Source organism: Typopeltis vanoorti, chromosome 2, assembly GCF_054136105.1.
Source record: "Typopeltis vanoorti isolate ZY-2024b chromosome 2, IOZ_Tvanoo_1.0, whole genome shotgun sequence".
NCBI lineage: Eukaryota > Metazoa > Arthropoda > Arachnida > Uropygi > Thelyphonidae > Typopeltis > Typopeltis vanoorti.
In genome coordinates, this window is record NC_143550.1 from 136491631 (window position 1) to 136518312 (window position 26682).

Genomic DNA, 26682 nt, shown 5'->3' on the forward strand with positions numbered 1-26682 from the left:
AGTCTTGACAAGTAACAGACTGATTTGGAGGAAAATTGTAGATAGGAAGTTAGTAATGATGTAAATTTTTCATGTAGTACTGTCATATCCTGTACACCCCTTGAGTGTACATGACAGGAATTTGATGATGATGATGATTTTAGTTGCAGGAGATGAAATATGGGTTACATCTGCTGAAGATGTAGTGGAAATGTTCAATGAGTATTTCCTGTACAGAGGGGAATAGATGAAGTGTTAAATGACAATAGGAGGGCAGGGGGCAGAAGATTAATAGTTCAAAAATGAAAAGTGTTTAGAATATTAAGTAACCTTAATGTTAATAAGCGGGATTGGATAGGATATCACTACATGTACAGTAGACCCTTGATTTAATGGACCCCAATTTAACAGACTTTGGATTTAATGGACAAAAAAATTTCGGTCTTAAAGGAAAAATTTAGAACCTTACTTGCAAAAAAAAAGTACGCTAAAAGGTTGGATTGGTCAGCATTATGTTATCAATGCATCCAGTGTTGGGCTTGGGATATTAGGTCATTTAGGCTAGGGAGAGTGTTAATAGAGGGAAGTGATTAGGGGTGTTTTGCTTCAACAGTTCATCCTATTCTATTGTTTATGTTTCGGTTGTTTTTGCATTTTACATAATTGATTTTTTTTTACATATTTTATAATAAATAATATTTGTTTTTAATCATGGCCTTGCAGGATAAAGAAGTTTCAGATATCTGCAAAAATAAAAAATTAATTAATTAAAGAGTTTGTATTAAAATACAGCGTAGATGGCTGCTCTCAGACTACTTCTACAATTGGTAGTAGAAAACATATGGAAATGGCTGAAAATAAAAACCTAGAGGAAGCAGTGTACAAGTGATTTGTTCAGCAGTGTTCAAGCGGTGTTGAGTTAAAGTCAGCTGCTGAAAGGGTTGTTAAGCATGTGGGCCTAAAATTTCAGGGAAGTGATGAATGGCTGTGGTGTTTTCAAAACTGCCATGGCACTGTTAAAAAAAGAACCTGTGGTGAATCTTTAAGTGCAGATGAAGAACAAGTAAAACCTTTAAATATTTAAATGACCTCATTTTATCATAGCTTTATAATGCTGACGAGACTGGGCATTTTTATTGTGCTGTTCCTGAAAATACTCAGGCTACCAAGCACCTCTGGTTGTAAGCTAAATAAGGAGCAAATTTTAGCTTTATTTTGTGCAAATGCTGATAACTTGTATAGACTTAAGCATATGGTAGTTTTCCCTATAAAATAGATTTAAATAAAAAAAAAAATAAATAATAATAATAATATCACATTAAAGACAACTTTGTGTGAGCTTTAAGAAAAAAATAAAAAATACAAAGTGGTGGAAACACTCCATTAGTTACATTTTATAGTTTTTCCCATGTTCAATTAAAATAAGTTTAGTTCCTGTCGAAAATTGATTTTTATATTTTAATAGATGTTTTAGTGGCATGTATAAATTATTCAATATATATTATAATAATATTTTATTCATACTTAAACATTATAATAACATTTTAATATTACTATTATTACGAGTCCAAAGACTCATCGAGGGAGGGTACCTACTCCACCAACTACAACGAACCACAACTATTTTCATCATCTAAACCAACGCCATCTACTGCTGACCACCACAACTAGTATTCAAAGACAATCACAAACATTCATGCCCATGGTGGGATTCGAACCCACAACCTTTTGACTAGTGTGGATATGCTATATATATGCTTACAATGTACAGGATATATTATATCCTGTACATTGTAAGTTTGTTATTAATATGTTTTTAAAATACATTTGCCATTTGATTTAATGGACTTTCAACAACAGCAACACTCCCTTCTCCCAATTAGTCTGTTAAATCAAGGAGCTACTGTATTTAGGTGGGAGATAAAGATACCACAAAGCACTATGTTTAGGTGGGAAATAAATTTCATCACTCATTATGAGACACTGGCACACTTGTTGGAGGACTGAAATGATTTGAAAAAAGTTCCATGTTTGGTTTTCCGAGCAGGATTTTTGGACCAGATGAAAACACCAAAAATTAACAAAAATTCATAAAAAGAGAAAAATAAACCTTAGCTCACCCATGTTACTAATGTAATATACTAGGTTTATAGATTGACAAGTTCTTGTAGGTAGGAGTTGCAGGGAAAAAAAAAAAAAAAATATATATATATATATATATAACTTGCTCTTATTCTATAACAATGTTACCATTGAAGTAGACAAGTAAATGGAATAAATACATCATGATACTTTTGGATTTTGTTAAGGCTCTTGACAGAATACAGCATGGAAGACTGTTGCATATATTGGAGAATTTGGGTCTGGATTATAAAATATTAGCATGGATAACAGGATGGCTGACTGACATATCAAAAAGTGGTATATGGAGGATGCGAGTCTGCAATAGTTAAGGTAACCAGTGGTGTACCACAAGAATCAGTCCTTGTCCACTGGTATTCATTCTGTACATTAATGATATTAGGAAGGATTTGACAAACGACATACAGCTATTTGCTGATGATGCAAAGATAGGTAGGGCAATCAGGAATGCTGCTGATATGCTGTACTTGCAGAATTTGTATAGGCCGGAATTGTGGACATGGGAAAATGGATATCAGTAAATGGAAAGTAATGCACTTTGGTGTGATAGGAAGTCTAAGTTCAGGGGCCATGTAAAAATGATTGCAAATACAGTGGTATCTTGCTAATCCGAAACCTCCAGTAATCCAAACTGCAGTTTGAAAGAAAAAAAAAATATTTATTACATATTATTTTGTGTATTATTATTGTTATTTAATAATTATTATTTTAACTATTATTATTTATTTTATTATTATTACAGTACAGAATTTTTTCCTACTGTCAGTTGTACGGTTATACTGGAGGCCTATTTTCATTTATTGTGTGTTCACGTTTGCTTTTTTATGCTGTACATAAGTGGCCTGTAGAAGTTACCAACAGATTAAAGCCGTTTAACTCTATACCCCCCCCGGATTTACGGACTTCCAAAAATACACAAAGAAAATGTGCCATTATGTCCCATAGTGGATGGCATTGATTCCCCCACATTAGCTAAAGGAACTACAAATTAGCTAAACATTTGGCCAAAGAGCTCACACACTATACTGGCAACACACCATCACACATAAAAAACTCAGCCCATTTCAAAGCCAGCATAGAAAACCTTACACTCCAACATACTGACATAATGGTCAGCTTTGATGTGTCCTCTTTATTTACAAATGTCCCACTCAAGGAAACTTTAGAGCTAATCCAAGCTAAATTTTCTCCCGATATCTCAGCCTTATTTCAGTTCACAATGAACTCAGGCTATTTCGTTTGGCAGGGAAAATTCTACAAACAAATAGAGGGGACAGCCATGGGTTCACCACTCTCCCCACACTTGGCCAATTTCTTTATGGCGACCTTTGAAGAAAAAGCCTTAGCCTCTGCCCCACAAAAACCAACCATATGGCTTCGCTAAATTGATGATGTGTTCGCTATTTGGCCACATGGCTCTAAAACACTTCTCTCCTTCTTAACACACTTAAACAACCAACACCCCAGAATCAAATTCACTCTGGAAAAAGAGGAAAACAACAGCCTCCCTTTCCTAGACACACTAGTCACCCGCCAGCCTAATGGATCCTTGGTTTTCTCAGTTTACAGAAAACCCACCCATACAGGCAGATACATTCACCAACAATTCCCCCCCCCCCCCTCACAACAATATGGAGTAGTGAAAACACTATACAACAGGGCTAAACTAATCTGTTCAAATGACTTGCCCTAAACACTGAACTAAATCACATCCTCAACACTTTCTCAGCCAATGGCTACCCCATCCAAAAAATATTTAAACCAGTAAACCACAACCCCCTCCCCCTCACAACAAGGATTACTCTAAATCCATCACCATTCCCTACATCCGAAGCACCTCGGAAAAGATTACCAAAATCTTAAAAAAGCATGACCTGAGCTCCTGTTACAAACCTTACAGAAAATTGGCATCCCTTATCGGCTCCACTAAAGACCAACCACTTCCCCTAGACCTACCTGGTGTTTACCAGGTCCCTTGCAGTTGTAAACTGTCTTACTTTGGCCAAACAGGCAGGACAGCGAATATCAGAATTTCGGAACACAAGATTACATCCGTTTTCACAAATACAGTCATTCTGGGCTTGCGGACCATGCTCTGGATACACGCCACAGAATATGGTGGAAGAAAGCTACAGTGATACACCGTAGCAAATACAAATTTGAAAGACTCTTTATGGAATCAGCCTCAGCCCTAAGAAATTCTCCAAACCTCAACAAATTTGGTTGTATGCGACTGCCCCAAATTTGGGAGGCCTACATCTACAGACCTTCAGCCCAACGGCCAAGAACACCTACTTAGCCTGCTAGAGGGCACCATCAGGACTGTTAGGAGAACAATAGCTTCATCTCTTCATTCCCAGTTTCTGTGTTGTAGTGCCTACATGCACGTAACTTTTTTGTAAGTTCCTTTAGAAAATGGCAACGTGACGTTGCCGAAATATCGGAAAATATTTATTAAAGTTTAATTTAATTTATATCCTTAACTACGTTGTTCTATTTCTTAAGTGTTTTAATTATGCTGTACAGTACGTACTGTATTGTCAGCAGGAATCACAAATATACACGAAAAGAGGAAATTCAAAACGTGCATAATTTGGTTAAAAATACTGTATATATCTAGATGTTGAAATTTCACAAACAGATGTTACGGAATGGATTACAGGTAGAACTGAAAGTGAATTCGAAAGAACTCGAAAAAAAAAAAAAAAAAAAGTAAAACATGAAGAGGTAGTTGACAGTTTTAATATGTGTATAGAATGTGCTAAGCAGAATGATACGCCATTCCACAAAATTTTGTTGCTAATGCAGCTCCAAGAAGAAGCATTCAAAAAAAGTTTAGCTTCCAAGAAGCAAAAGTAAATCAGTGACTTTTTTACAAAAAAATAAAAACTTTTTTTTTTCAGTTAATTTGTGAAACTTTGTTTTGTGTTGTGTACAAGAAAGTGATTTTTTTTTTTTTATTTTACGCAAATTAAGTTATGTACTTAATTTGCGTAAAGCCTTATTGAAATGCAATTTTATTAAATTGCATTTCAGTAAGACTTTTCATTATTTCAGCATTTCATTATTACATTTTTAACTGAAATAAACTCGTGTACTATATTATTTTTTTGTATTACATTACAGTAGCTTTTTTCTATCAGTTAATTTATTTACAGAATTAAATTGATGTACCATTAGAATCTAATTATTTTTGTCTTAAACGCTAGTTATTTTGTCTCTTGGGAAAATTCGCTAATCCGAACGAGCACGGTTTTTATTAGTTTGGATTAGCGAGATTCTACTGTACAACTCAAAAGATAATTGCAATGCTGAAAAGAACTTTAACATGGCCTTGATAAGACCCCGTTTGGACTATCGTGCACAGATCTGGTCTCCTGGTTTCCCTTGTGATTCTGATACAGGGAGTGTGTTAAAATGATATCAGGATTGTGGATTAGTGATTAAAAAGACAGATTTAGAATTTGTAGACTGTAGACACTAGCAGCAAACAGGAGGAAGGGAGGTGATGTGATTGAGATGTACAAACTTCTGAAAGGGTCACAGAATTTCAGTTGATGGAATTTTTCATTTTATGGAGGACAGGGAAAGGACAACAGGGCATCCTTGGAAGCTGAGAATGAATGCTGTGAAAAAGGGGTGAGGGCTAGATTTTTCTCTCATAGGGTGGTGCATGATTGGAATGGAATGCCATTAGATGTGGTGTGTGCAAGCAGTGTGAATGAATTCAAGAATAAGTATGATAGCTGGTGCATCCAGTATGTGGCCTCCATTGATGAGTTCCTTCTAGAGTCTCTCTTAATAATATATTTGCTGACCCTTGCTACTGATTTTAATTGGAATGCTGCTCCTAGTCATGGTAAAATTTCCATAAGTTAAGTGAAGAAAAGCTAATGCCATGATAGCAAGTGATTTCTGTTAGCTATTTAAGAAATTCTTGTTAGATATTTAACAATATAATGCAATATGCTACACTACATACTAATTATTACAAAGCATGCTTAAAAATCTAAACTTCATTAATAAAAATAATTATATAATTTTAACACATACATGAGGTCCTCTTTCTTCATCCAATTCAACAGTCATCAATGCAGAGGCACCTTTTTCTGTTATTGTTGAGTCATGACCTTGCCAGAAGAAATAAGCACAACGTTCTCTGCCAACAAAGGAATGTCGAGATGCCTGACCTGAGAGATCACGACCTGATTCCAGCATAAATGAAATGAAGTTTTTGTACAAACTATTTTCCAATCAATAATTTAAAACTTAACAAATAGGAAGTTATTCTCTTTTCGAAGAAAATGAAAAAACATTTCATGCACATTCATGGTAAGTTTTTTCTACATTTAAGCATTAATGTTAATAATGAAATTTTAAGTGTTTGTGGTCCATTCTGTTATATTAAATTTGGGGGAGGGGCTCAGATTTCACATATATCAGAGTGCAAACAGAAAAGGGAAATATGGTAACATTCACATTTGAATATTTATGTAATATTCCATGTTACATTACATGAAATGTAATTGCATTCTGCTTTAATGGAATGCAAATGTTGACAAGACTTAAAGCATGATAATATTTTATTTCATTCATCTGATATCATCATGTGAGGGTTAAATAAGTTTCTATGTTATCTACATATAGGAAATTTGAAAACTTCTGTGTATTAGGAACATACTTTTTTATTAGATTATTTGAAGACTTTCAATGTAGTGACTACCTTCCTCAAAAACAGGTTGGGCTGTTTGCAATTACAGCAAAATACCTAGGGCTATGAAACCAGTGTATTATGTATGTTAATTGTGTTTGTTGTTCTGGCCAGTTTGCTTAGTAGGTTGAAAAACCCAAATTTCTGGAGGCAGTAACCATTCCACCTCCATGGCTAACTCACCTTCAGATAAAAAGTCCTTATGAGGGTTCTTTGCATTCAAATGCAATTCAAACTTGGATCTTTCAAACCAAAGGGAATCAATGGTAATGAATGAATACCATCCTAAAAACTAAGGAAAATAGTTAAAAAAACAGCAACTAAATGATCAAACTCAATGGTTTATAAGCCTAGGGTAAGCAACCAGTTGGCCACACATGCAAGCCTTCAGTCTAGTGTAAATGGTCTACAAAATGTATTAATAACACAAGAGTGTGATCTATCTGAGATCTTTTGTTAAAACAAAAAAAACTGATCATTTTATTGCTAGTTTATTATTTTTAATAATATAATTCTTTTCACAAAATTAACTAAATTCATTTATCACTTGGTTTTATTATTTTTAATAGATTTTTCATCAAACTGACTACAAAATTATTACATCAAAATCTAAACCTTTATAGTTATTCTAATAATACTTGTATAAAATAAGCAGATTAAATCCACATTGATATAAAAAACGCAAACATTTCAAGTCTTTTAAAGGATGTGTGGAGAACAAAGAGGGACTTGTAACCTAATGTTTAATCCTCACCTCATGGTGCACCCTATATACTGAACAAATAGATATTTACCTGTATTCTGAATGAATGAGGATAGGCTGACAGAGATCTAACAAATCAAACTGTATTCTTACTGACTGAAACCAAAACAAAATGGCACAACATGACAGAATTTCATGATAGAGGGGGGACAATGACAGTCACACAAGGCATCCACTGTTTTCATCATGAAACTAGGATGAACAGTGAAAAGTTAGCTACTGCAACAACCTTCAAATCACTATCAGCAGAATTCTAGATTGGTACTATTGACATAAGAAGCATCAACAGAAAAGAAGAGGAACTAGTAGAAGTATCAGGTTTAATTGGTGTTACCAAAACAAAGACAACAAAAACAAGAAAGACTCTTCTCTAAATAACAACTATAAGATGCTATATTCAGGCAATAATGATTAGGAAAAGGAAGGAGTGGTTATAGCAGTTAACACAGTAGGAGGATATTGTTGAATGACAGTGCACATATCAAACAGGGTGATGGGGGGCAAACATTAGAATTGGGCAATGAGATTTATTTGTGTCTATGATCCCACAGAATGCTCTACTAAGAAAGAAAGAAAGAAAAGGAAGAATTTGAGTCATTAGGGAAAGAAGCCTGACACAAAGCAAAAGTTGGCCCTTGGAGATCTAAACAGCTGAGTAGGAAATGATACTGGGAAAATTTAGAGAAAGGAGCAAACCTAATAATAAGGGCCAGTTGAATTTCTGTTCAGGACAAAGATTAGTTATCAGTAATATCACGTTCAAACATAAATATGGGCACAAACTCGCACAGAGAGAAGATACAATAAACAAGAAAGTTTTACTGGCTATGTTACTGTTTATAACTTTATGCTGGTTCAGGGTAGGAGAGTTTGAAAGAAAATTTGAAACAGGAAGTGATCACTTTAGTTTTGAGCAGAATAAAATGGAACAGCATACTGTAAATAAAATCGTGTCATTAAGTTTTCAAAAGAATCAAAGTAGTCAAGCAGTTTTCAGAGGTGAAGAGTTTATAAAAGTTTATTCACAATGTACAAAAATTATTCAAGAAAAATATAAATAACCATAAATAAGAACCAAACTGGAGACCTAGTGGCAGACAATGAGGAAATCATTAAGACTGACAGGCATGTGGTGAAGTCGTCTGCAAGAATACAAAAATTAGAAGTTCATGGAAGACTTGAAAAGCTAAAAAAGTAGTAGTTGTAGAAAAGAAAATGTATTGTTAGCTCAGCAAGTAAATCAGCATGCATTTTGAGATAATACAGAGAAAAATGTAAGAAAGTGAAAATAATATGGAGGCTATTGAAAAGCTTAGAAATGGAGGAAAGAGTACTGCAGAAGGAATCACACATAATGAAGGTGCATTAAAAAAAATGTTTGGAGTGATTACTTTGAAAGGCTGCTAAATTAAACAAGAGGTGATAGATCAATGGTAGAAAATATTCAAGAGGAAGGCAACCAGGAGTACATAACAAATACAATGTATAAAAAAATTTTTCAAATATGGAGATATAAACATTTTACAATGGCTGCACTTTCATAATCAGAAGGTCTGGTCAGAGGGTTGAATTCTATATGATTAGAGTAGAGATCTCGATAGTATCCATCTGTAAAAAAAAGGAAATAAAACTGAATGTGAAAATTACAGAGGAATTCCTCTAGTGAATGTTCCAGGTAAGATTTATGCAAGCATACTTGAGAAGTTAAGAAAAATGATGGATGAGTAACTTGGAGAAAAACAAGCTGAATTCAGACCAAATAGAAGTAATCAGGATCAGATTTTTACTTTGACTAGTTGAGAAATGTTATATGTATTCTCAATTCAAAAAAAGCTTGTGACATGGTGCCAAGAGAAAATCTGTTCAGAATGTTAGTTATATGGTATAAATGGGATATTATAGTGGGCAATACATGGTCGATATTTGACTTGTAAGTCAGCCGTTAGAACTGAAGATGTGGAAAGTTGTGATGAATTTGATGATGGAAGTACTCACTGATTTAATGATTATACAAATCCCATGTAGTCTAATGGTTAAGATTCCTGCTTCTCATGAGGTGGCCTGAGTTCTATACTCAGAGTGGAAAGAATTAACTTAAAAAGACCTAGGTGTAATTCTAATCCCAACAAGATATCTTTTATATGGGCTTTTTCAATTAAAAGTGATTTAGCCATTCTCACACAAAAGTTGCAGTGCTTCTGCACACCCCCCCACTTCTGGAAACTTGAGTTTTACTCACATGAAACAGAAAAACCAACCAGAGAACACATGCAATTACAGACATACTGTGTAGTTTTATGTAATGATGTAACGTACAGAGTGACTGGGAAGTGTAGGGTAGAGGGGTGGATTGTGAATATCAAGTGACCTCCGGTGATGAGCATGAGATTTCATGGAGATGGTGTGTATCGAATAAATGAATGAATCATGTGAAAGGCACAAGAAGGCATTCTGTTGTAGAATGATCGGTGAGTTCTGAGAAAACACAAAACTGCATAAATACAGATATATAATAACATGCCAGATAAGAAAATATTTTATGTAGATGCACAATGCAAAAGTTTTGCTGCACTGTTATCAAATTATGGCATCACTATAAGAATGAACATAAAGAAAAAGTAAACTCTTGAACTTAGGAAAAAGAGAACAAACATTGTTAATTCTCTTTACAGAGCTGCATGACATGCCGAAGTGCCACCATTCAGGTTGTTACAAAATAAATGAGACTGCAATTAAGGTTAAAACTAAAATATTTTTGAAATACAAAAATAACTCTGCTCTATAAACAAGATTAACATTCTTTGTTATAGCTTCGCCTTGTGATTATGCTGATCCATTGATGATGGTTTGTTAATTTCTGGCCAAAATATTTACCATACTAAAAATTATTATTCTTTATTCTTGTGAACATGTGTCTAATAATCATTATATCATTGGGTGTTTAAAACTAGTGAAAGGTCAAGAGACAAGTGTACAGGTCAACTCCCATTAAAGCAAGCACCACTATAACAAAATCATTCACTGCAACAAATTGCTGAAAAGATCCCCCCCCCCTGGGTATAATGCTATGGTAAAAGAAATACACTAAACAACTCACTATAACAAACTATTCTTGTAGTCCCTGCAAGATTGTTAAGTGAGAGTGAACTGTATTATGTCTTTTAACTGCACATGCTCAGTTGGCCAGAAGTATAGCAGTCTGTATAAAATGCTAGCTGAGGTTCAGCAGAGAACACCTAGAATAGGATGTCTAGTTTATATGCCTCACATCAATGAATGCGTTCAAACCAGTTTTTTCAGGCACTCTGTATATTGTATACATTTACATAAACGGTATATGGCAAATAAACAGTATTTACTAGTCTGGCCAAGTGATCAATGTATCTGTTCTCCAATCAACAGGGCTGTGGGTTTGAATCATACTGCAGACATGGATGGTTGATGGAGTGAGACCACAATCAACCTGTGAATCAGAGGAGGCTTGAAGTACCTTGAAAAAAGTTTCATGCATGGTCTAAAAAAAAAGCAGGAATTCTGGATTATCTCCCTTATCTTTAGTCTCCTCTAGGTACTATAACATACCACATTCTAGTAGTCATGCCATATTCATGAATAGTAAAACTAATGCCCTCTCTCTCACACACACACACACACACACATCTGCACTTTTAACCAAAGAGACTAATTCACTTGATTTTTTTAATTAACAAACTGGATTGTTAACGAACCACGTGGAACTAAAATAAGATAATTATAATACACTACTCAAGTGATATTCGTTTTTTTTTACTTTTTTAGTTTTGAATCAAAACTAAACAAATTTAGTTTAGATTATTTGATTTAAATAATAGTAGTAATAATAGACCAATGGAAAATGTGTAATTTTTTGGAATCATGAAAAAAAGAAGAGACTTACCCATCTGTGTTATCATATACTGCCAACGAACCACATATGTATCTCCACCATGAAACTGGCCCCAACTTTCTTTAGAAAGTTCCACATGTTGATATTCCATCACATGCCATATTCTCACAGCTAATGTGGTAATTTCAAAATTTCTTCTCTCTTCAGCATCATGATACTCCAATCCTCTTCCCAGATGACTTCCTTCCAAAAACATATCAGGTTCACCTGGACAGTTGGATATCATCTCTTTCACAGCACAAGGATGCAGTTCAGAGAAGCTTTCTGCTGCCTTTCATTTAAAACAGTTTTAAAGGATAAAACAGTCAACTTATTTGAGATTTTTTATTTAGATTTTTAGTTTACTTTTATAAATACTGATGAAATAAGGATAACTGTCTAATAAATTTAAATATGTTATTTAACAAAAAAATATTTAAATAAATTTTCCACAAAATGCTGATAATAAAGATTAAGTTTGAATCTATAAAAGCAAGCTTGTCACTAATTAGTGGTGATTTGAGATGAACTACTATTTTCTAGAAAACCTAATCTCCCAGTCAGCAGAGTAAGAAGATTTAAAACTTTTTATTATTTATTTATTAAATCCTGTTGTGGATATCACCACTGTGAAAATTTTTAAACTACTAAATCCTGATAATCGAATTTGCCTTTTGTAAAAAAAAAAAAAAAAGGCTGTGAGTGGTATCAGATTTCTATACTGAAATCTAAGCATGCAAGTAAGATTCTAGATATGTAATTTGCCTATGATAATTCTTATTCTCAAAATTCAATCTTAACTTCAATAATAATTAAGTAAATTGAGTCTTCACACTCCAATATACAAAAATGAAAAACAGTTTAATACTACTAAAATATATCAACAGAAATATGAAATATTCCAAACTTTAACCACAGTAACTCATCTTAAAATCTAAAAAGATTAACTAATTATCTCATGTTACCTATTTTTTTGTTTGGGCCCAAAATATACCAGCTAAAAAGAATATTATGTCTATTAAGCTGCATCTGGACTTCTCCTTAAAACCACATAATCACAGAAATAACTGTAGATTTCCCATTCTCAGAGATACAAAAAGTTCAGACTTGGATAGATTTCAAACACTGCCTAGCGTTTCTCCGTAAAATGACTTCCAGAAAAAACACACAAAAATGTTTCTTCCTTCTACTTCAAACCTTGTCTTCAAAATCCACAACCTTTTCCCCTCTTCCTGTATGAAGACTTTTCAAGGAAAAATAATTGAAACTTAAAAATTAACTAGCTTTTTTCTATTTCCAGAAACAGTAATTAAATCATCATTCTACTAATGGAACCGAAACTTGAATATCTGATAAGCATTTCCCTTGCCATATGAGAAACTTCATTTATCAAGTTCCAAAGTTCCTATAAATTTCTTCCATGACTGTTATTCCAGTTACCTTCGTAACATAACAGCTAAATAACTTTCAAAACATATTTATATCTGAAAGTCCACCACTAACAGAACTTTTTCTCACTAGTTCCAAAAACTCTTCTATATACCTCAACATATTCATATTTCAGTTCTATCTAGCCTGTTTTTCTAGTTACCATGTTCTTTTCACTTGTGCATGCTCCAGCACACACACTATACTTCTGGTTCCGCTTCAGTAATGAAGTGAGGGAAACCATCTGCATTACATGTTATCTTCCTGGCACTTTGCTTGAAAGCAGTAAAAACTCACATTTTCAGTGAACTAAATAAGTCCTTTTAACTTAAGATTTTAAATATAGCTAAACATCACACTATAATACTAATTTTAGCAAGACTAAATTACAATGAAATAAATTCAGTTCATTAAAAATTACAGCTACACCTCAATGTAATATGTAAACAATGCACAACTAATATGCATATCGAAACAAGTAATTAATCATGCAGTTCTCACAATATAAGTGCTCTAATAATGGAAACTGGTAATTTGAAACAATATTTAAGTTTTAATATTTTTTTTTAAAAAAATCAAACCCTAGATCTAAATGAAATTTAACTACAAAAACTATAATACAATAGAGGCGTAGAACAGTCATATGCAATCAAATGTGAAGAAAATGTAATGATGTGAAAAATACTGTTAAGCATACAGATTAATGATCATAATACCTCAGGATGAAGTAGCGATTATGACAAAGACACTGTTTCTCTTCAAAATGTTCAAGAACAGACATAGCAAGACATCAAAGGAAGAAAATTTCAGTGCTTTATGCTATATTTATATACTAAACTTTCAAATGTATTTCAAAACTTGCTTTCACCTCAGGTAATGTTTAATGCATAGAACTTTCATTTATTTCTGTAGTCTATACTGGTATTTGTGTGGGTGTGGCAGATGCCTGGTGAACATCTCTTACCAGAGCGTGTAACCACAACTATGAAATTTGGAGGTGGCAGTGTGATAGTATGGTCCTGTTTTTCTTGGTTGGGCCTCAGACCTCTGTTTGTGGTGCCATATAGAAGTATTTGAACATTCTGGACAATGCAATAATGCTTCCTACTTTGTGGCGTTTTTATGAAACTGACATTGTCTCTCTCTTTCAGCAAGACAATGCACCATGCCATAAGGTTGCTGGTGTAAGTGTATGGTTTGTGGACATGAATGTTACCATACTTGACTGACCTCCACACAGCTCTGATTTCAACCCTACTGAACATCTATGGGATGAACTGGAGCATCAGGTAAGGTCAAGGAATGTCTACTCCACAGCAACCTAGGACCTCATTGCATGCCTACTGGAAGAATGGTCCGAAATTCCCATTGATCATTACTGTACACCTGTGAAAAGTAGGTTCTGTAGGTTTGCTGCAGTCATCGCAGCAAAAGGAGGTCATACATTTTATTAAGGATGGGTCACCATGGCTGTTTGTTCCTCACACTGACTTCTTTCCATACAGCATATATATTTTATTAACTGGAATTATGCTGGAAGAAACTCATGTTAGAAGATTAATGGGGTGAAACAGTACTGAGAAAGGATTAAAATATTATTTAATTCATCCACTATTTCTTCCAAACATTTTAAGTAGCATACATAGTGTTCCATTTAGTTTCAATTTATACTTGCATTCTATTGAGATAGCAAAAAAGCATTAAAATAAGGTTGACATCCTAAAAAAAAAATTGACGTGATCCAAACACTGCCAATAATACAAATGAGAAATCAATGCTTTTTCAATAGATACAGATAAACATATTTAAATCAAAAATACAATTTTTGGTTTGATCATTAGATCTTTTGTTACTGTCATAACTACCTAGAACTAAAAGTACAAAGTGAAACCGCATATCAAATTTTATTATGGTACGGATGTTTGTGGAAGCTTTCAGGTAGGAGACAAAAATTATTATTTGGTGTGAGACCACTGTTCTGATTGCTAAAGGTCTGAAGTAGCTCAAAGAGTAGAATTAATGGATTACCTCACTTAGCCCAACAATGATACTAAATGGATTGTATAATACCTACCTGACTGAGGCCTTCTTCTATTTCAAGGTCCATTCCAGAAGCAGAACTTTTCCATCAATATTCTTTTGATGAAATAGAGCTTTCATGTCCAACTAGTTCATCAGCTGTGGACCCAGACACCTTTGATGGATCCCTCTGCCTATCTTGTAAGATTCAACTGATCTATTTCTGTACCAAATGTCTACCATTATATCTTTGCTAGTCAAGAACAGTGTTCATTCCAAAGTAGGATGCATCTATACCCTCTGACTACTGTACAATTACAGTTGCTCCTGTTCTCTTACATCTCTTTCATAAAGTGTTAGCTAAACATCTGCAATCATATATCCCTCAGGTAGGGACAAGAAATTGAAGGTTCAGAAATGAAGAATTATTTCCTCAATATTCTGATTTATTTCCTTCTTCCTAAACTGACTATCACAGGTTAGTCTCTTGGTACTATCCCAGATGGATGCAGCAGTTTGATTAACAGTCTGTTCGTGGTTACATTTTCCCCACGACGTGCCACTAGCATTTCTCCATGTCAATGTAAAACATGGAGGTCTTGGTATTCCCTAGTTGTGATGGCTAGAGCCTAATATTAGTGCCACACTTAAAAATCAGCCTAATTTAAATAAATATGGTTGAATAAAACTTCCCAAAATATGGGAAACACAAATACTTCAAGATCCCAGTATCACTGTTCACCTCCTGCATAGATAAAGATGCCCCATACATCCTAAGCCCCCCAACTGGTGTCCATAAGGATGCTTCACCTAATTAGGACTTTAGTCTTTTTTTCCACGTTTCAATTAGTTTTTGTATACGGCCTTTGTGTGTCTGTGTTACAAGTCTCATTTTGTACTCCGTGATGATGAAATATTGGAAGCATTAAATACTTTTTTTTAATCATCTCCTAGTGCTGTTTCACTCCAATAAACTTTTATCATGACCTTCTACTCTTCTTTTTCCATGGTCTGGTTACTGCCTCCATTCTTTGAACCCAGACACTTGCACTGAGAAAGTCACAGAAATTATTGTCACTAGCATGAAGACCTTCACTCCTAATTCTGCCCCAAAATTCTCATTTATTTTCAAAGCCCTAGTTCAACAGAAGACGTATGAAAGCAGGCGAAGAAAAAAATTTCAGCCTACTGCAGGTGGCTTGCAACAAGAACCCTAGCTCATAACAGCCTACGCTGAATCTTGCAATAAAGATAAAATGACCATTAGCAAATCCAAACCCAACTTCATAAAGACCAATAGCAGAAAACTTGCATCCTATCCAAATGGAAGATGGACATCTGGATCCTTGCAGAGACCACCGGACACAATTTCTCATCTGTATTTCCATCTCTCTCTCTCTCAGAATCCAGATGGTGCCACTGTTACAGCACCCAAAGATAACGCTGACACCTCTTGGTATCACTGTTCACCTCCAACTCCTGCAGAGATGAAGACAAATAGCCTCTTTCCATACCAGTAACTGAGCACTGTATGCCTCCTTGGTTTTTCGGTATAAAGACATAAAAATACTAAATTATTTGATAAATTAGAGAGAGAGAGAGAGAGAGAGATGCCATAAAATAAATTATGGCATCTCTCTTTGATTATAATCAAATGTTATACTACAGGGCTAACACCTTTCCTCTCTTGTTTCTTCAATCTATATACTCAGCTGAAACTTATCCCAACACAGGGAAGCAAGTACATATTCAACCTATTCAAAAAAAAAGGAGATTAAAACCTGCAGTCCAACCACTGACTACTTGCCATCACCTGAATCACTTCTAAAATGGAGAAAGAACAGTCAACTTCTCTAGTATCTAGAGACTTATCACTTAATTAGTGACCATCAATATGGATTCCAGCAATCTAGATCTATGGATGATTTTCCAGCCAACAATACTATCACACCATGTAAAGGTTTGGAGAAATGTGCTGTAGCATCTGACATTTCCAGGGCCTTAGATCATGTTATTGAGGCCTGCTTAGCAAACTGCCTTCCTTTTGTCTATCTGTAATGTAATTGGATAACCAGCTTTCTCTGGTCGTCGACTGGGTGTCGTAGTGAACAGCACTCTGAGTTTTACACTAATGCAGAAGTGCCTCAGGGCTCCATTCTATCACCTGCTGTCTAATAAATGACCTATTCTCAATTAATACTAATCCTAACCATAATTTTGACAACAATAGCACACTCCATTTATCCTCCTATTCTTTTGACAAACCATGTAGTTCTGACATCCCCAAGCTTCAAGATCATCTGCAATCAATGCCTTAAACACTGATCTCCATGCAATTCAGTGGGCAAGGATAACCTGGTCACCTTCAATGCCACTAAAATGCAGTCCTGCCTTTTCTCCCACAAAAGTTACCTGAAATCACCTTCTCATACCCTCAGTAATACACAAATCCCAGACATCTCTCTTCTTGGACTAATATTTAATTACAGCCTCTCTTTGCATAAAACATGTCACATTAATAGCTTCCTTAGCTACTAAAAATTAAGTATTATTTTCTGTTCAAGAATCTATTTTTACCATATACTAATCCCAAATCTACCTATCCTTAAAATACTTACACATTTGTGGTGGTACACCTAAAACCAACCTAAAAATTCTTGGTGTCCAGAGGATAGCAATTTGGTTCATAGATAACCCAGACTTGTTTCAACCCTATCTCACAAATGCACTGATGAGGCAAACATCATCCTCTGCTTTCTGATAGGCATATTAAAACAAGAGAAGCAATTGCTCAACATTTTTTTTTCAATACAACTACAAACGCATTAAACCTGCTTCTTCTCATTGCATTTCCCAACAATAAAAAACTCCAGATCTTCAAGAAAATTTTCTCAGTATTTACCTATGTCTCACAGACAGCATTGGTGTACAACAGGTTCTTGTACCTCTTATGTGTGGAATTTTAAAAAAATGAATTACTTAGCTGACAGCAAGAGGTTGCATGATGAAGTGCAAACCTCCCATGATGGAATGCAATCATGTTCAGTTCATGTAAAGTTGTGAACATTCATGCCAACAGCTTGCAAACTCTTTTACACACATACCAAATGGATGAATTGCAGTCTGATGTGTGTGCGCGTAATGCTGGATAGTATCCAACTATCAAGTTAGATAGTTGAATCATCTCCAACATTACCACCAACATACATATATAAAAGTGTAGAAGAGAAATGAGTATCTTCTGTGCTTTGTCCACTACAGAATTCAAATTATCTATATTAAAATTCAGATGACATCTTTCTGAGCAATAAATACAAAATGTAATATTCAGGCAATGACAATCACGGAAAAGAAGGAGTAGCCATAGTATTCAACACTAAATACAAGACTAATCTTCTTCAATGACAAGCAGTCTCAAGTAGAGTGATGTGGGCAGATATCAGAATGGGGAACTGGACAATGAGACTTATTTGTGCCGTTGGATCCACAGAAGGTTCTACTAAGGTAGAAATGGAGAAATTTTTCGATGCTTAAGAAAAAGCAACTGACACAATGAAAAAAGAAAAGTTGGTTCTTGTTGGGGATCTAAATAGCAGAGTAGGAAATGATTGTCAGACATACAAAAATATTTTGGGAAAATTTGGAGAAAAGAGCAAAGCTAATAATAATGACAAATACCTGTTGGATTTCGGCTCAGGACATGAACTGGTTATTACTAACACCATGTTCCAACATCAAAATGTACAAAAATTCAAATGGAGAGCAGAGGCAAGGAATAAGAAAAGTCTCATTAACTACATTATTGTTGATAGTGATCTTTTCTCCCTGGTGCAGGACACCAGAGTGTACAGAGGATTTGAAATTGGAAGTGATCACCATTTAGTCTTGAGCAGGATAAAATTGAATTTCATATTGAAAAGAAGAACGTGTAAGAAAGTTTTAAAGCGAAAAAAAGTTGAGCAGCTCTCAGATGTGAACTATAGACTAAAATACACAAAGATTATTGAAGAAAAAATGAAGGAGTTTAAGGACAGTAACCAAACTCTGAAGAAAACATTGATTGATTTTGCCAGAGAGGCATGTGGTGAGGTTGTCTGTAAGGATAAAAAAAAATCAGAACTCCCTGGTGGACACAGGAAGTTAAAGAGGCAGTGAAGGAAAAGAAGAAAGCATATCAAAAGTTCCTGGCAAACAAGTCAGCTTGTGCTCTTAGAGAATACAGAGACAAATATAAGAAAGCTAAACACCATGTAAAACTAGCTAAACAAAAGTCAAAGGAGGACTTTGGCAAGAACACAGAAAGTAAATATCAATAAGGTGGTAAGATATTCTGGAGGTTGTAGAAGAAGCTTAGAAATGGAGGAAAGAGTGCTGTAAAAGGAGTAAGAGATGATAAAGGTGACATGAAAATGGGAGAAAAAGATATCCTTGAAGTATGGGGTAATTATTTCGAGAAATTGCTAAATGAAACAAGCAGTGATAGCACAGGGTTAAAAAAACACTCAACAGGCATACTGTCAGGAATAATATATATCCATATTTGAAGTAGAAAAAGTCATCAAAGGCTTGAAATGTGGAAAGGCAGCAGGAGTAGATGATATTTGACCAGAAATGCTGAAGTAGGGTGGTATAAAAGTCTTACAGTGGTTGCACTGCATAGTTCAGAAAGCCTGGACAGAGGGATGAATTCCCAATGACTGGAGTAGAGCTCTCATAGCACCCATATATAAAAAGGGAAATAAAACAAGTGTTCTCTGCCAGGTTGGCAGCAAAACAACCCAGAGGGAGACCAAGATATAGGTGGATTGATACGGTACAAAGTGTCTTAGACGATAGAAATATAAGATCTGATAATGTTGGAGTCTTGACAAGTAACAGACTGATTTGGAGGAAAATTGTAGATAGGAAATTAATAATGATGTAATTTTTTTCATGTAGTACTATCATATCCTGTACATCCCTTGAGGGTACATGGCAGGAATTTGATGATGATGAATAAAACTGAATGTGTGAGAATTAGAGAGGTATTTCCCTACTGAGTGTTCCTGGCAAATTTATGCAAGTATACTTGAGAAACAATTGAAAAGAATTGTGGAAGAAAAGCTTGGTGAAGAACAAGCTGGATTCAGGCCAAACAGAGGCTGTCAGGATCAGATCTTCACTTTACGACAAATAGTTGAGAAAGCATGAGAATATAATAATGATCTATATTTAAGTTTTGTTGATCTGGAAAAGGTATATAACAATGTACCAAGAGAGAGAGAGAAGCTATTCAATATGCTTCAGTTATATGGTGTCAATGGGGCATTATATCAAGCAATACTTAGTCTTTATTTGAGTTGTAAGTCAGCAGTTAGAATTGAAGGAAGTACAGAAAGATGGTTTAATGTTAAATCTGGTGTGAGACAAGAATGTACATTATTCCCTCTGTTATTCATTATCTATATGGATCACATTATGAAGGAAAGTGGTATTAAACATGATATCAAAATTCGAGATGTTAATGTCAGCTCTTTGCTTTATGCTAATGATATTATACTTCTAAATAAATCCGCTACAAGTCTGCAAGATTCTCTGACTAAATTGAATAACTGCTATAATAGATATGGTATGAAGGTCAGAAATAAAAAGACAAAGACAATGAAAATAGGCAGAATCATTGAAAATGTCAACTGCATTGTGAAGGAGAACCTGTGGGACAAGTAAAACATTTCAGCTACTTAGGCACGATTTTTAGTGAAGATGGTAAATTAAATATGAAAATAGACAACAGAATCATAAAAGCTGGTATGGTAGGAAGTCAACTGAATAAATTAATATGGAATAAGAGAGAAATTAGTAGGAACACTAAATTAGCTGTATACAAGACAGTGTTCAAACCAGTTTTAACTTATGGATCTGAGAGCTGGATCAGAAGTAAAACACTTGACCAAAGACTAGAGACTGCAGATATGCGAGTCCTGAGAAAAATTAGAGGCATAAACAGATGACATCAATGGCAATTATCATAGTAAAAACGAGGATATTAGGAAAGAGCTTGACATTGTCAGCATCCAGGATTGCGTTAGCAGAGCTAATCTTAGGTGGTATGGTCACTTAAATAGAATGGGCGAGGAAAGATTAGCAAAACAAGTGTTCTCTGCCAGATTGGCAGGAAAATGACCCAGAGAAAGACCAAGATATAGGTGGATTGATACTGTACAAAGTGCCTTAGAAGACAGAAATATATGATCTGATAATGTTGGAGATATGGAGAAAATTGTAGATAGGAAGTTAGTAATGATGTAAATTTTTCACGTAGTACTATCATATCCTGTACACCCATCCCTGAGGGTACAATGAAAATATTTTACATTTCATAGAAACAAATAAGTAGTATTATATAAATTGTTTAATGTATTTTGCACTACATATACAGACATTAATTATCTGACCCACAGAGGAAAAACCACAAGACCTATAGCACATTAGTGCTGTGTGTGTGTGTGTGTGTGTGTGTGTGTGTGTGTGTGTGGACAAGAGGAATAGAAGAGAAGTGGAGCCTGATTGCATTTTTGCTTGAATTAAGGGTTGTAATCTTTGGGGAAGGCAGAATCGAGGAGACTGCTGCAAAAGACAGAAGTAGATAGAATGAAAGAGGAGCCAGTGAAGTTGGTTTGGTGAGTTTGGACTGTAAAAGAGTGTTGTTAGCAATGGCTCTTGTATTAATTTAGAGTAGAGCAGGGGAATAATAGCAGCCAATTCAGCTAGAGCACTGTCCATGAAAGTATCTATAGAAGAGGCACAAGGCAGAAATTGAATATCTGTGAGTGAGGGATTGAAGGGAGTTTGTGAGAGAAGGATCATTATTCAGCAGGATTACCCTCTGCTGGGTAGAATTGAGTAATCAGAGAGGATTTTGGTGCACTGTCCCAAATATGGGAGCAATATTCCATGGCTAGGCAGATTTGGTTTTGTATAGAGTGAGAAACTGTATAGGTGTGAAGTAGTGTCATGAGTAAAAAAGGACACCAAGTTTTTTGGCAGCTGCAAAAGCTATAGTTGAAATATGGTTGTGCCAAAGAAGATCAGATGTACAGGTCAGTCCAAGAAGAGAAATCCGATCATGATTGGATATCTCAGTATTACTAAAGGTAAGGGGGAGGGATGCAAGCTCTTTCTTGTGAGACATCAGACAGAAGAATTCTGGTGGCATTGAAGTTCACAAGGTTGACCTTATCCTACTGGGATATGGCTAGGAGATCTGAGTTCAGGTCACTGGCCATGGTAGATCTTGAGGATTCTAATACTTGAGCACTGCAAGGTTTGTCAAATGTAAAGGAGGAATGGAATGTACTGTCGTCAGCAAAGCTATGGGCAGGATTGGAAGTCTGTGAGAGTAGATCATTTATATACAAGAGGAAGAGAGTGGGTGAAAAAACAGAACGCTGGGGTACTCCTACATTGTTGGGAAAATTTGAGATGAGTAAACTGTCCACCATGACACGAAGTGAGCGACCAGTGAGAAAGTTGGTGAACCAGTTGCAGAGTGAGGAAAGCAGACCAGAGGATAGCAGTTTAAGTAGGTCCCTGTGCGAAATCCGATTAAATGCCTTTGAAATGTCGAGGGCAACCACATGAGTTTCATGAAATTTCTCCATGGCCTGAGTCCATAAGTGGGTAATGAAAGCAAGAAAAACAGCTATAGATCACAAGTTGCAGAATCCATACTGCTAGTCACTGATTAGTTGACATCTCTTTAGGTGGTTCAAGATTTGGTTGTTGACGACTTTCTCCATAATTTTTGAGAGAACAGAAATGAGAGAAATTGGACAGTAATTCGTTGGTGACTTTTATTATCTTTCTTTGGGATGGGCTGGATGTGGACCTGTTTCCATGTTGTAGGGATAGATTGAAGAGGCAATACACGATAGATGTTAGTTCTGGGACATATTTCAATACAATAAGTGGGATATCATCAGGACCAGATGGCCTGTTTGTGTTCAGGTTATTAAGGATTCTTCGGATTGCTTTTTGTCAGAAGACTATGGAGACATGAAGGGAGCCATTCTTTGTGGAGTGGAGGGAATGTTGCCCAGGTCATCACTGCAGGAATTGGAAGAGAAGAGTGATGCCAGTAAGTTGGCCTGTCTTTTGGTGAGGTGACTACAGTACCATCGAGAGGCATGAGTGGTGGAAACCTGGATGGACAGAAATTGCACCCAATGGCCTTGTCAAGAGACCAGAAGAAGTGACTGCCATTTGGATAGAGGTGATTTTGCAACATTTGATCCTTTCAAGGTCTGACTTGGACTTGGTGATGATTCTTTTGCAACTGTTGCAAGCTGAAGTATAGGCTGAGTTTTGGTCTTGAGCTAATTGTGGTAAGCAGAGGTTTTTTTCTTTTGCAGCATTGACACACTTTTTTGAGAACCAAGTCTTGGATGGCACCGAGAATTGAGAGTGGAATAAGGGATAAAAGCCTCCGTTCCTGTGAGGATGGTTTCTGTTATTTGGTCTGAACAGGTGTTTGGATCAGAAGAAATGAAGCAGCAGTCGGACCATGAGGAGGAGGAATAGAAGTCACGGAGGTCCTCCCAGTTGGCACCCCTGTAGTGGCAAAGGGCATGAGACTATGAACTGGTGGGTGAAGGTTGTGGCGAGTTTCCAAGAGGAGGACTGACAGTCACAGTATACCTGTAAAGGGAGCTTGTTTGGAAAAGGTCAAGTGTGTTAGCAAATTAAGGGGGGGAGGGGTTGTCTGCTATTCTGGTAGGAAAACTGATGGCAAACACCTCAGCATGCCTGCCTGCTTGATCAGTGAAACTGGAGAAGGGGAAACAATGTGAGTTGCGGATACTGAAGTCTCCAAGAAAGATGACCTCATTATTGGGGTATTTCGGCTGCAGAAAGTCAGGCTTAGAGTTGAAGAGGTCAGAGTGGTTGAGAGTTTGGAGCATATTCAGAGCATATACAGGGAGCATATTAAAAGGGCAGGCTGATTTGGTAGGGAAATTTTGAGCCAAAGTAGATCAAACAGCAGGGAATTCAAGGATTTGTATTCTCTGGCAAGATATATCAGCTCTGATTAATACACAAGTGCTACCCTTGTGGTGGTAAGAGCTGCATAATGTGTAGTTTGGGCAATTGAGTTGTACAGTGGCTGTTGAGGTTGCCAGTTGGGATTCTGAGAGGAATAGAAGTCCTAGGTTAGATGTCTGTAGGTGGTGCACATCATTTATATTGCTGTTTAGGCCACAGATGTTGGTGAAGTGGATGTGGAAACTTTTTTTTTTTTGGCAAGAATTAGTGTTGATGAGTTGTTTGGTTGGATAAATACCGACTAGTCTTTTTCATCAGCAGTTGGCCCATAATGAGTTAAGGAATAATTAGCATATTGCTAATTATCTCTTTAAACATGATGCGAAAGAGCAAAATGTACTTTTATGTAATTTCCACTTTTTTTTCTAAATTCTACTTTTAATATATTTTGCAATACAGAAAAATTACTACAGTGTTGTAATACTATACAGTGTCAATACATAAATGGAAGAATATGGTGCAAATGGGGTATACATATTTTGTACTGTATTCTTCTAATAATAAACACTATTCATCCAATTAATTCACACTATATTCATCCACTTATGATTTTTTTTTTTGGTTGTCTGACCCCCATTCCCATCTTGTTTATGTTCACAAATCACTATTCAACTGCATTTCTTTAAATAGTAAGCATTTTTAAGTAAAAGTATTTTTAATCACTTCTGCAAAGAGATGACTCCTTTCAACAAAATCTTTTTTCAAATGTAGAAAGGTATTTTACCTTGGGTATAATAAATGTTAAAGATATCAAGCTATTTTAAACCTGGTTTTACTCCATTTCCCAAGTAAGCAAACAGACAAATAAGTCAAGTTTGCGCCTGCATGCAATGCAAGTCTAGCTGACCCTGCAGGTAGTGCAAGACCAAAGTAACTCATGGTAAAAGCAGAATAAGCTCTGATCACTAATCTTAATATTTACCCATAATGCAAAGCACATCTCCTGGAGGAGATGTATGATGCTTTGTATTAAAGGCAAGGGGCCACTACCCACACTGGTTTCGACCTTTATTGAGGTCTCATCAGTGGGAGCCAGGCTAGAAATATCAAGATTTTAGTAATACAGAGCTTATAAGTATTTTACCAGAACAAGTTACCATAAGGTGTTTTAACCTTATTAAATAAAAATCTCAGGAGGAGATATAAATGTAGAAAAAGTGGCTCCTTGCCTTTTAATACAAAGCATCATACATCTCCTCCAGGATATGTGCTTTGCATTATGGGTAAATATTAAGATTAGTGATCAGAGCTTATTCTACTTTTACCATGAGTTACCTTGATCTTGCACTACCTGCAGGGTCAGCTAGACTTGCATTGCATGCAGGCACAAACTTGACTTATTTGTCTGTTTGCTTACTTGGGAAATGGAGTAAAACCAGGTTTAAAATAGCTTGGTATCTTTAACATTTATTATACCCAAGGTAAAATACTTTCTACATTTATATCTCCTCCTGAGATTTTTATTTAATAAGGTTAAACCCTATGGTAGCTTGTTCTGGTAAAATACTTATACGCTCTGTATTACTAAAATCTTGATATTTCTAGCCTGGCTCCCACTGATGAGACCTCAATAAAGGTTGAAAACGGTCTGGGTAGTGGCCCCTTGCCTTTAATACAAAGCATCATACATCTCCTCCAGGAGATGTGCTTTGCATTATGGGTAAATATTAAGATTAGTGATCAGAGCTTATTCTACTTTTACCATGAGTTACCTTGGTCTTGCACTACCTGCAGGGTCAGCTAGACTTGCATTGCATGGAGGTGCAAACTGGACTTATTTGTCTGTTTGCTTACTTGGGAAATGGAGTAAAACCAGGGTTAAAATAGCTTGGTATCTTTAACTTTTTTCAAATGTTAGTGCTCCATGAAAATAATTATCTATTAAAATGAGATATTTAAATTCAAAGGTGATATGATTTTTAAATCAAATGAATTAAACATTGTAATATAAATATATACCTTTTTATCATCGCTTGTCTGTGATTTAACTTTAATAATACGAGACATATCTGGCCAGTCTATAAACTTCTCTTTAAAAAGAGCAGGTTCCATATGTTGATTTATCTTAGCAAACACCGCCCAGGTAGGACGTTCAGTATCGTTTAGAGGATATTTTTTGTCTTAAAACAGAAAAGGATATTAAGCAATAATTAGATAAATTTGTAAAAAAGTAGTACAGAGAATTACAACAATATGTTTTATACTTATTATCCACCATTCTTCTAGTTTTAAAAGCAATGTTAATATTTCATACATAAAAATAAATAATAATTTTGAAAAACTATGAAAAAGTAACCAAGAAAATGATTTACAAAAGTTAATTAACTGTTTAATATGCAATCTAACAGACAAGCTTAAGTATTGAATGTTATTTATAACTTATTTTAATGGTATTATAATATCAAACAAATTAAATTATAAAAAGCTGTTTATTAACTGGCTTATATTCTGCTGGATTTCAAGCCAATGTACATCTTTTGAGATGCACCTATATCCGAGGTATACATCTAAAAAGATAGCCAAAGCATTCTAACCTGAACCAGTATGGCTGCATTAATTTGTCAAAAATCTGCAAGACTGTTATTCTGAGATCAGCTCCTACTACAAAACTATAATGCTTCTTTTTTCACATTAGAAGGCACCAATTTAGGACTT

The 26682-nt window shown here is 35.4% G+C and overlaps 1 protein-coding gene across 3 annotated transcripts in view; it reads right to left on the bottom strand.

The window, feature by feature from the left end:
- The window catches only part of LOC150109453 (uncharacterized), a 710474-nt gene that overhangs the window by 69999 nt on the left and 613793 nt on the right, over nucleotides 1-26682 (bottom strand). For all 3 annotated transcript variants that reach the window (XM_090413228.1, XM_090413221.1, XM_090413233.1), the window contains exons 25-27: nucleotides 25987-26147; nucleotides 11512-11791; nucleotides 6175-6326 (exon numbers count right to left, since the gene is read on the bottom strand). In XM_090413228.1, the coding sequence (XP_090269354.1) occupies nucleotides 6175-6326; nucleotides 11512-11791; nucleotides 25987-26147 (593 nt within the window). The remainder of the gene's footprint in view (nucleotides 1-6174; nucleotides 6327-11511; nucleotides 11792-25986; nucleotides 26148-26682) is intronic.